The sequence below is a fragment of the Azolla caroliniana genome, unplaced genomic scaffold (assembly GCF_043228905.1).
Source record: "Azolla caroliniana isolate FFs.n. ecotype wild unplaced genomic scaffold, voAzoCaro1.0.p SCAF_15, whole genome shotgun sequence".
NCBI lineage: Eukaryota > Viridiplantae > Streptophyta > Polypodiopsida > Salviniales > Salviniaceae > Azolla > Azolla caroliniana.
Window position 1 is genome coordinate 14784371 of NW_028230450.1, and position 11314 is coordinate 14795684.

The 11314-nt window shown below is 40.8% G+C and overlaps 1 protein-coding gene across 1 annotated transcript; it reads left to right on the plus strand.

Annotated features, from left to right (window-relative positions):
• Nucleotides 1–1472: 1472 nt before the first annotated feature.
• Nucleotides 1473–7337, plus strand: LOC147854744 (pumilio homolog 3-like). The gene is made up of 10 exons (XM_087331016.1): nucleotides 1473–1574; nucleotides 2310–3177; nucleotides 3269–4701; nucleotides 4779–4920; nucleotides 5208–5315; nucleotides 5554–5766; nucleotides 5976–6086; nucleotides 6213–6407; nucleotides 6565–6739; nucleotides 6955–7337. Exons 2-10 carry the CDS (start codon nucleotides 2437–2439, stop codon nucleotides 6990–6992), a joined length of 3156 nt encoding a protein of 1051 aa, XP_087187142.1. The 5' UTR covers nucleotides 1473–1574; nucleotides 2310–2436; the 3' UTR covers nucleotides 6993–7337.
• Nucleotides 7338–11314: the final 3977 nt, after the last annotated feature.

The window sequence follows — 11314 nt, forward strand, 5'->3', positions numbered from 1 at the left end:
ATTTTAGTGATTGGTAGGGCTTCGTACCCTAACATTTTCCCTAATGTTTGTGCATCTTCATCCGGAGATGCCCCTTCCTTGAGCCAGTAACTCGTACATTTAGGCGTCGAGCTTGACGCATTTTTCTTCCTCGAGGGTAGTGTTTACAATGTTTTCATCCTTTAGTTCTTTTTTATATTACGTTTTACTACATCAACCCACCCAGTTTTAGCTAATTCCATATCACTTTTAACCTCTTCTTTACCTTTTTTATCTCGTCCTTAATATCCTCTAGGGAAGATATTTCACCATCTTCCCTAGATATCTCGAGGTCCTTAACTTGTTTTCGGAGATTCACATTGTCTACCTTAAGTTTCGCTATTTCCGCAAAAAGTAGTTCTATTTCTTCCTTATCTTTTTGTTTTTCAACTTCAATTTCTTTCGCCCATTTTTCAAATTTTACTAACCGGTTAAGGACATCTAAAAATTCTTCCTTACTTATCATTTCGTCGTGTGTTTCCTTATGGTTTCGTCGAGAAGTCATGTTGTAATTCAAAGAATAAACGAAAGAAAAAGTCAAAAAGGGCAGAAAAAAACTTAGCCGAGCATCGATGTCTTGCGCGCTAGGTACAAGTGTAGAAGCACATTTGTACTCTCTCGTCACGACGCCGTAGGAGGTGTAGGTGATAGCGACGGTCGACACCGATGACAACAACTACCCACAACAGCGACGGGTGACGGCGATGGCCAAGAACCGACGACGACGGCGACGGCGGCAAACGCGACGGCGGCAGACGTTAAACGTCAGACGACGGCGGACGGCGACAGTCGGCAGCGGCAGCAGACGGCGGCTGACAGCGGTTGCAGACGACGGCGGCAGCAGACAGCAGTTGCAGACGACGGCGGCAGTCTGCAGACGTCAGCGAGCAGGCAACAGTCGGCAGACGGCAGACGGCAGACGGCGGCAGCAGACGACGACGGCGACGACGGCAGCACGCGACGGCGGCGTCAGCAGCAGCAGCGACAACAGGCGGCGTCGTCGGCAGGGTTGGGTTTAGGCAGAGAGAGAGAAAAAAAAAGCAGGCGAGGGGGCGTCAAATCTGACGGCCAGATGACGGCGAGAAAACCCTAAAGAAGAAAGGAAGAAACGGAAGACGTGAAGAACGAACGGGAGAGAGAGAGAGACAGAGCCAGGGGGGGGGGGGGGGGGGGGGGCTTAAGAGGAGCAGGGGAGGGCCATCTCAGCCATCCGTTTTCGAGATCGACGGCCACGATCGCTTCAGCGACCCCTCTCGTTCTCCTTTGTGTTCTTTTGTGTGTGGGTTTATATTATTTCTTCTCCGTTTTTGATTGATTTTCTTTTTCCTTTATTTAATTAATTAATTAATTTTTACTTTCTCTGCTTCTTCTTCTTCTTCTTCCGGAAGAAGGGTTTTTCAGAGCCCTCCCCCCCCTCTTTCTTCTCTGTTTTCCTTTTCTTGCCTACAAGCAGGCTGTCAAAAAGAACAGAGGATCTCTCTCTCTCTCTCTCTTCTTGTTAATTGTGAAAGACCTGATCAGATTTCACCGCTCCATTGATCAAAAAATCTTTATGGGTATGCTCTCTCTCTCTCTCTCTCTCTCTCTCTCTCTCTACCCCTCCCTCCCCCTGTTTCTGTCTCTATGTGTGTGTGTGTGTGTTTTCAGAAACAAATTCCCTTGTCTAAATGAATTAAATTTTTTTTTTTCCTAGCTCCTTCTCTTTTGTGTTTTTTTTTTTTTTTGAGCAAAGAATATTTGATTTTTTTTTATTTGCTCACAAATTCAACGGGATTACTCTGTTTTGTGTTGCTGCAAAATATGCCCACCCTTTTCTCTTGCTCGTTTGCTCTACCAAGGGGCCATATATTAAGAATATATGGTCTCTGCCAGAATTCAGAACTCGGAGGGCAATTTGTGCACATCATTCAACTTGTCCCGAATTCCACCCGACCAAATCTTTGCGTAGGAAACCTGCTCCAACTTAGCCATTCCAAGTGAATCTTCGCGTAGGAGTTTGAACTGGTGTTTCACTTCTCAGCATAATGTTTCGGACCCGAATTCGAGTCCTGAGCAAAAAATTCATGTAATGTTTGGCCAGGGTTGGAGCTTGCTGATGTGCCATATTCCCAAAGTAGTAATTATTTGCTTTATGTTCTTTTGTGCTTGTATGGCTTTTGTGAATGTGTGTGTGCATATGTATACATAGCAATTGAAGACTTGAACCCTCTCGAGAGATGCTTCATTGATCATTCTCTCTCGTGTTTTATGTCACAAATGTACAAGAAACAATTTCGTCGTTTTATTGGCAGGGAATTCAATTTAATTTTCTGGTTGTGAAGCTTTCCATTTATAGAAAAGAAATGATGGGTTTATATGCATTGGTGCCTGGTGGAATCGAATTTTCCGTGATTGGATGATCCTTGAAAGTGGTTAGAAATGCCAGTAAACATGACAACTGAAAGCCCGATGAGGATGATGGGTGCAAGTGGTGGAGGCATGCCCATGAGTGAAAATAGTATAAGGGCAATCCCTATGGGTGAAAATAGCATGGCTCCGATTCCTCCTTCGGCGGCGGATGGTGTGGCTCAGGAGCTTGGGATGCTCTTGAAAAGCCACTCTCGGCTCGATAGTTTACTAAATCGGAAGGACATGGTTCCGCATCGAAGTGGAAGTGCCCCTCCAAGTGTGGAAGGCTCAATCGCATCAATGGGAGGCCTTCTGCTTCCTGGTATGGAAAGCTCAGGAATTCACATCATTGAGAGCTCCGCACATGGGCAAATGAATGAGAATGTGGTTGATTCGGAACAAGAGCTTCGATCTGATCCGGCTTACTTGGCCTACTACTATTCTCACATCAACTTGAACCCACGGCTTCCGCCACCGATAATTTCCCGGGATAATTACGTCCTTGCACAGCGTCTGGCAAGTGGTAATCTTCCGGATAAGAAAAATCTTAGGTCTTTTGACGATAGTAATAAAAGGTCTTTGTTTTCGACACAACTTGTGCTTCCGACCCACAATGAAGTTGAATCATCTGAGGATGAAAAGTCTCCAGAGGATGGCTTGTTGAGGCAAGTATCGGGTAACCGGGTGGAAAGCAAAGCTGAGGCTGGGTTATCGGCCACTCATATGCATGGATTTGGTGCCCGTCCGAAAAGCTTAGTAGACCTCATTCAGGTAAGAAAGATTTATCGTAATTAACTAGTTATATTGAGGAGGTTGAAAGAAATATGATAAATATCTCCCATATGGATTTTCTTTTGCACAGCAAGATTTCCCGAGGACGCCTTCTCCAGTGTATAGTTTACCTCGACCATCTAGTAGGGTTGCAAATGAGGAGGGGAAGACAGGGGGAGATTCTCATCTGCGAGAGTCTTCCGTGACGGTTGCTGCAATCACTGAGCTAGATGCACCTTCGTTACATGTCCCTTCACGCTCGGCCACACCGACTCTTAAACCCCCTATGAGTGCTATACCAATGGGAAATGCTGCTATAGCATCTGTAAGTGGGAATTTGGGACCCATTGCCAGGATTCCAACACCAGATCCTTTGAGTGGGAATGAAGCATTAATAGAAGAGATCTCAAGTTTGAGGGGGGGATCAAGCACATCTGATTTGACAGCTTCTTTACAAGATCTAACCTTGTCGTCTGTAGCTGGTAGGCATGGGGGTGTTCCTACAGACCATAAGCGTCTTGCGGGTCTATCATTAGATCATCATCAACAAGAGTTGCAAGAGCAACCGTTGTTGCAACAACAAGTTTATCGCCATAACCAGCATGGGCAAAGGTCTCAAGCTGGGTCACAAATTGGGCAAGCGAAGAACCTTCATGCCCATCAGCAACAAGGTTTAGGGCAAAATTTCATGACTTCAAGTAAGCATGGGGTTGCATTATCACAATCTTTAAATGCTCCTATCCAATCTTCGAATAACATGTTTGCTGCAGCCATGTCATATATGGCCAGCGGGAATCCTTATTATCCAACGACAAACATGTATGCGTCCCAATATAGTTTAGGTGGATACCCTCTGAATAATCCTCTCCTTCCGGGAGGAGTAATGCCAAATTACACTAACAATGCAAGCTACGAGAATGTCGCGACTGGAATGGGTGGCCGGTCTGCCTCGTCCGGCCTCTCTAATATGGACATGCAACAGCTGTATAAGTATTCGAGCCAAAACCAAATTGGGCTTCACTCTCGGATACCTGATCCCTTGTATCTTCATTACTTACAGCAACGGACCACCGATGATATTCATGCAAATGACCCTTTGCTTAGAGGAGCATATGGGCAGTTGAATCCTCTGGAGGTACAGAAAAGCCAGTTAAGTTCAATGCTTGGCTACTCAGCACAGGATCATCACAAGTCCCAGTTTGCCAGGGGTAGCGCACTCAGTCTTCAAATGGGAGGCCAAGCTGGCTCAGTTAGTCCTGGTTACTATGGGAGCCCACCTGGGCTAGGCTTTGTCATGCCATATGCCAATTCGCCCCTCACAAGTCCAGTGCTTCCAGGGTCCCCTGTTCTTCCTGGGGTCTTATCTCTGCGACATAGTGGAAGGTCCTCTGCTGGATGGCAAGGAGTGAGAGCCAGTGAGACGGGTGAAGATATGAGAGCTTCCTCATTGTTGGATGAGCTGAAGAATAGCAAATCTCGGAGGTTTGAACTCCAAGAAATCGTTGGTCATGTGGTGGAATTCAGGTAATTCTTCTACCCTGTAATTTAGCTATCTAAATTGAAATCCTGCATCTTGTCTTATCTATGATAAAATGGTACAGTGCGGATCAACATGGTAGCCGGTTCATTCAGCAAAAGTTGGAGATGGCATCTGATGAGGAGAAAGGCATGGTCTTCCAAGAAGTTTTACCTCATGCACTTACTCTCATGACTGATGTGTTTGGGAATTATGTCATTCAAAAGGTAATGTCCTGCATATATCTCGACTATAAAGCTGGAAAAGATTTAGTAACTTTGTTTAGGTCTACAAGTTCAGACTGAAGTAATGCGCATGGATTGATTGTCATATAAAACACCATGATTGTGTATTTTAAAAACTAATTCAAGGAGGACGACAAAACTAATATTAAACGAATGATTTTATATGGTTATGGTGACCACATGAAATTAATGGATTGGGAGCATCATGACTATAGTTATCTATCTATTGGAATATTGGTAACTGTTCTGTGGTTTTGTTTATCTTTCAGTTCTTTGAGCATGGAAGTATGGAGCAAAGGGCAGAGCTTGCGAACAAGCTGGTTGGCCATGTCTTAAATTTGAGCCTTCAAATGTATGGCTGCCGTGTGATTCAAAAGGTGCATCTTAGCATAGCGTTTTTTTCAAAACAACTCACTTTAAGACTAGGTCATAGATTCAAATCCTTAATTTTACATGCCTTTGTTACACACCATATATCACTTCCCTTTAACTACATGCCACATGGGAATGTTGAATTAATGACCTCATAATCTCCTAAACTGTTGACACAGCCATTTCTTTTATAATATTTCTCTCTATCTTATACAGTAATGCTTGTTGTTTGGCTGTTAATAGGCATTAGAAGTTGTGGATCGTGAACAACAAATTAGTCTGGTTTCAGAGCTGGATGGGTATGTCATGCATTGTGTTCGTGATCAGAATGGCAACCATGTAATCCAAAAATGTATTGAGTGCATTCCGCCGGAACATATACAATTTATAATTTCAGCTTTCCGTGGTCAGGTGGTGACTCTTTCCACGCATCCTTATGGATGCCGTGTGATTCAGGTAGATGATGACAATATTATTCCCTGACTTTTGGGATATTTACCAGAAACATCTCTGAAGTTTTGAAGCATTACCTACCAGAATGATCCTCTGGTAAATATCCCAAAACTTAGGGGGTATTCTTCTCTGTTACTTTTTATCATTCAGTACAAGTTGTATTAGATGTAAAAACCATTATTATCTGTTGTAATTTTCTTTGTTTTCTGCAGCGTGTTCTCGAGCATTGTACAATTGAGCAGAAAGATGATGGGATAATGGATGACATTCTACGAGCTACTTGTGATTTGGCACAGGATCAATATGGCAATTATGTTGTACAGGTTAGTGGTGGTTCAATTTTCCTATAAAACCTGTATTTTCTTTGCTATTTTCTAATGTTGTTCCAATTGGAGCTGTTTCTAAATGTTGGTTTTTCTTTGGAAAATTTCGACATGATAATATAATAGCATGTGCTAGAGCACGGAAAACCACATGAAAAGGGTGAGATAATGACGAAACTAGCTGGCCAGATTGTACAGATGAGTCAGCACAAATTTGCGTCAAATGTAGTTGAGAAGTGTTTGGAGTTTGGGGGTCCGGTGGAACGCAAGATTTTGATCAGCGAAATGCTTGGACACACAGATGAGAACGAGCCACTACAGGTACTCTATTCTCGGCGTGAATAAGGTGGTCTAGATGGTGGGTATATTTGTATGCATGTATTATATTGCGATGTATATATTCAATTGTAATGTATAACACATTGTGATGTATATGTATGGAATGCATCTGTATCATGGGTTTGCTGATTGATTGCAGGCCATGATGAAAGATCAATATGCGAACTATGTGGTTCAGAAAGTTCTGGAAACATGTGATGATCAGGAGCGTGAGCTCTTGCTCTCTCGCATTCGTGTCCATCTCCATGCCTTGAAGAAGTATACGTATGGCAAACATATCGTTGCACGTGTGGAGAAGCTCCTGGCTGCTGGGGGTAAAAACGAAAATTATTATATTAAAAGTCGAAAAAATAAATATAAATACAAGTTATAATTGCATAAATAAATAGTAAACATAGTAAATAAATAATACGTGCTACATTAAAAAATAAATGCATAAAATAAAAAACAAAATGTAAAATAATAAATAAAGAAGAAAATAATAAATGAGTATTCATTGTGTTTCTAAATTTTTTTTTGCTTGTGTCAGAACGACGAAGTGCCCAAGTGTCATCATTATCGGCTTGATCCATTTCGAACAAAACTGTAATACCTTATATGACCACCTTTTATAACTGATTTGTGCATAATACAAATTTGAAAAGTAGGACGGAAAAGAAATGCAGATTGTATGGAGAAGTGAGGTTTGAACTACAATCAGCAATCCCGACTATCTAACATCAACTAAAAGACTAGGAAAAGTGTGTAGAGAGAAAGTAACGAGTGCTCGTGTTGTAATGTTGTATCAGAGTGTATTATCTTTTGTTTTTAAGAAAGGGTAGTAGGCTTGAGCGCAAAATGAAAGAATGTATTCTCTTTTGTTGTAACTGAATCCAGGAATCTCTTTTCTATTTCGAGTTCAATTTATTTCTACCCCACTCTTATAACCTCCCAGATGTGCTTTGGTTATTATTATTATCATGCAATTCCCCTTTGTTCTGTACAAAATCAAATTGATTGATGACTTGTATATAGATTGCTCATGTAACATATCAAATATCCTTGCGATTTGCCATGGCTCTAGGAAAAATTAGTGCTATTGTGTTATGTTTTATTGCTGTGATAATTTGCAGTTATTGATTAATCTAACATTCTGGTATCTCCTGCGGTAGACCAACCAGAAGTCCATCTCATGGAAGTTTTTTAATGATATGTAAAGGTTAGTTAGGACAAGATGAGTCATGTGCTTGGAGGGGCAAACATCTTGGAAGAGGCTACCTCTTTGATTCCCCTGGTAATGTACTAATTAGTAGGGCAGAAAATCTCATGCAAGTGTTTAATAATATTCAAAGGTTAGGGCAAATGGGTCATATGCTTGGAGGAGCAAATATCTTGAAAGAGGCTTAACCCTTCTCTGCCTCATTGATTCTCTAGGTGATGTACTAATTAGTAGGTCAGAAAGTCCTGTACACCAGTTTATAATTATATGTACAGATTGAGCAGTTATAATGGTCCACTCATGGCATAGTATTTATGTAATTATCTTGCCTATTCATCATCTTTTGATCTCTTTTGTGGGTGAGGGGTAGGTTATCTATTAGGTATATATAGGTGGAAATAGAGAAACATCTTGTGGGATTGAGTTCAATTACCCCACTTAGTGTTTTGAATGTCATATTGAGAGCTAATGAAACCGTTACGTCATTTGCATTTACGATGCTTAAATGCTTGTGGGATAGACATTTTCAGTCGCTATTATCATGATATTTGTGCCAAATTTGATCCATTGCCTATAATGTGCTGATAAAGCATTTGAATTTGATAGATGTAATCATATCTCAAGAATGAGTGTATGTTATTTGAGCGCTAGTAAATAAGTATGGTGCACTTGTGTAATTGAATTACTTGAAGACATTTTACATAAATTCTAGATTCCGTTGTCCATATTAATCATTCTCAAAGTGTTTTGTTATTTTTCCTATAAAAGATGAACTCAACAAGCTTGGCAAATCACGATTAAAAATACAAGTCATTTTGAGTTATCTATGTTGAAAAAGCCCTAGATTACCTAAATACTAATGACAATGATGTTAATGCATGAGGTGCTTTTACAACTTGTAAAAATGTTTGAGAAAGTTTTGGAAGTATGCATCGTTAGCTATTGTGTATGGAATATGTTGTGGTAAGGGCACATGATTTTTGACATTGGTTTGCATGGAGTGAGGCAATGTTACATAATATACTAACCCCATCTTGATGTCATCATAGTTGTGTATAGTTTGGATTGTTGCTTTACCTTTTCTTGGTTCATGGTGATTCCTTTGCAAATTTCTAGTGATCTATGATTGTATGCTCACCCATCGTGTTAAGATGACAATTGAGTCCCCATGCCTTTGAAGATCGACAAAGCCTTGGTCAAAAGTGATTTTCCGCAACCATAGGTTGTGATTATTTGAAACTAAGGCAATGCTTGATTGACGTGGGAAACACACTAGAGAGTTGTAATAAAATACTAGTAGTAGCGATAGAAACAAAGGACTGTGCATTGTAAGCATATACATACTCAACACACATTGTGGGCCTCCTATTGTCTTCTTCATCTTCAATCTCTTCAATCAGGTGAGTTCTAGTTTTCTCTTTCATGGATTAAAAAAAAAATCTTGGCTCAATACCACATAAAAAATATTGGATATGTTGAGAATCAAACTTAACCTAGGGTGTGAACACACCTTAAGAATAGTCAAGTGTGTTAACACACACCACACGGACGTTCAACAATCATGTCATGATTCAAACTCTTGACCTATTGTATTGTAATCAAATGTTTTAACCAACACATCCAATACATGTTCATGTTACTTTTTAGTAGATTATTGTAGATTATCTATTCTACATGTAGGAGATTTTGAAAGCTTCTAGAAAGCTCCAGAAGCTAGAAGCTTCTAGAAAGCTCCAGAAGTTGGAACATTCCAAAAGGTTGTGCATGAAAATGAGTCTTTGCATGGAACTACATTTAGAGCCCACAAACATGTATAAATATAGGGGTTCACCTTGGCCCTAGTCAAGGTGAACAACACCAGTTACGGAAGCATAATATCAGTTCTTATTCTCTTGTCTATTTTCTCTCTCTCTTTCTTGTTCCCTTGCTTACGCTTAGTGCTCGTTCCGGTAAACTCTCGATGACCCAGGCAACCTAAGATAGGCTAACGAGAGGGTATGCATCCCTCTCACTCTTAGAGAGACAATGCCATCAGGCATACTTTCAAGAGCCACAGACTAAGGGATGGCTCTTCGACTCATTAGTGACCCCTTCCCTCATGTATGCATCAGTAGTATGGGCTCCAGGTCTACCATCTTTCATGTGGACGCAATTAGAGAGACCTTTGGTGATGATGTTATCACGTCAACTCCGAAGCAAATCGACAATACCACATGACATTATTAGAGCAGAGTTCAGTTTGGCCCCGATGTTAGTTTTTGCACTTTTCCAAGTGGTAGTTTTTATTCATAAGATACATAGCCAGCCACAAGATAGGATATCCCATCGAGCTTTTGAGGCATCCGATCCCTATATGCGTCCGGAGACACTAGCTCTTGGTATAGCACTGTAGTGAGTTGGTTACTTGCAAATGGTATAGACATTAATAACCTACCTCCCCTTAAGTACAATCGTGGGACTGATCAAACTTTAATCTCTTATGAAGTTTGTAAGAAAGTAATACACCAAGAAATATGGCAAATTTACATCTTGAGAGCCACTCCCATCTAAAATGTTGTACTATAAGGAACACTTCTTGCACTTCTCTAAGTTAGGTTTTATTACATGACCAAAATATCTGGATACATTCTTATCGAATGCACTAAGGGTGGCCATTGGACAACTTAGGGTATCATCTCACCAACTTGAGATTGAGAATGGTCGTGCTAATAGAGTTCCTAGAGAGGAAAGGCTATGTAGGCTATGTCACATAGAGATAGAGGATGAGTATCACTTTACATGCAAGTGTCCGACTTATACCGAGATAAGGGCAAAATACCAAGACATACTAGGACCCTCTCCCACTCTCTCTAGACTATTAGATACCCCGGATATAAAGAGATTAGGTAGGTATATCTTAGAGCTAAAACAACATAGGGAGAATAAATTACAAAGTGTTAACCATAACCCTTTTAGTATTCACCAACATGTAACTAATGTAATTTTTCAGGAACAAGGGGAGACGATGAATGTGGACACACCTACACCACTCGGCCTCTCTCTTGATGAAGCAAAAATGCAAAGAACAACCAAACACCCTCGGATATTAGGCTTCAAAGTTCCTCGATGTGGAGTAGAAACGATTAAGAAGATAAGGGAACGTGAGCTACACTGCCTAGAAGTTATGGTTGGGGTACCTTTTACATTAGGACCACAGACCACATCCACATCGAAACCCTTTGACCTCCTGCTTCTTTTTGAGAGACTTGGTTGGAAATGAAACTCGGCCTAGTATAAAGCCATTTCTTTATGGAACATGTTTTTTTACTAGAACTGTTTAGCTTAAACTCTATTTTATTTTATTTTTACTTTCGATGAATGGGTAAACACCCCATTTTGGTTGTAAAACAATTGTCTCATGGGCCAATTTTGGTCTTAGAAGACGTTAATATATCTTTCTTTCTTTCTCTCTCTCTCTCTCTCTCTCTCTCTCTCTCTCTCTCTCTCAATATTTAACCTCTTCTACTCGTTTGTGACAGTTTGTTCACCTTCCATCTTCTTACTACCATGTTCGACTCTATCAACAACCAAAACAAATAATGGCAGCCTTGGAACAACTTCAACTAGAAAATGAAATCCTTCATAAATCTTTACGAGAGCTTCAAAATGGCAGCACCTCCAACAACCCCCCACCCGCTGAGCGTCACCCTTT

Excerpts from the sequence above, each read along its gene's own strand:
- LOC147854744 (XM_087331016.1), top strand. The coding sequence starts at position 2,437 with ATGCCAGTAAACATGACAACTGAAAGCCCGATGAGGATGATGGGTGCA. Across the intron at positions 5,316-5,553 it reads GCTGCCGTGTGATTCAAAAG|GCATTAGAAGTTGTGGATCG; the intron begins GTGCATCTTAGC and ends GGCTGTTAATAG. Across the intron at positions 6,740-6,954 it reads GAAGCTCCTGGCTGCTGGGG|AACGACGAAGTGCCCAAGTG; the intron begins GTAAAAACGAAA and ends TGCTTGTGTCAG.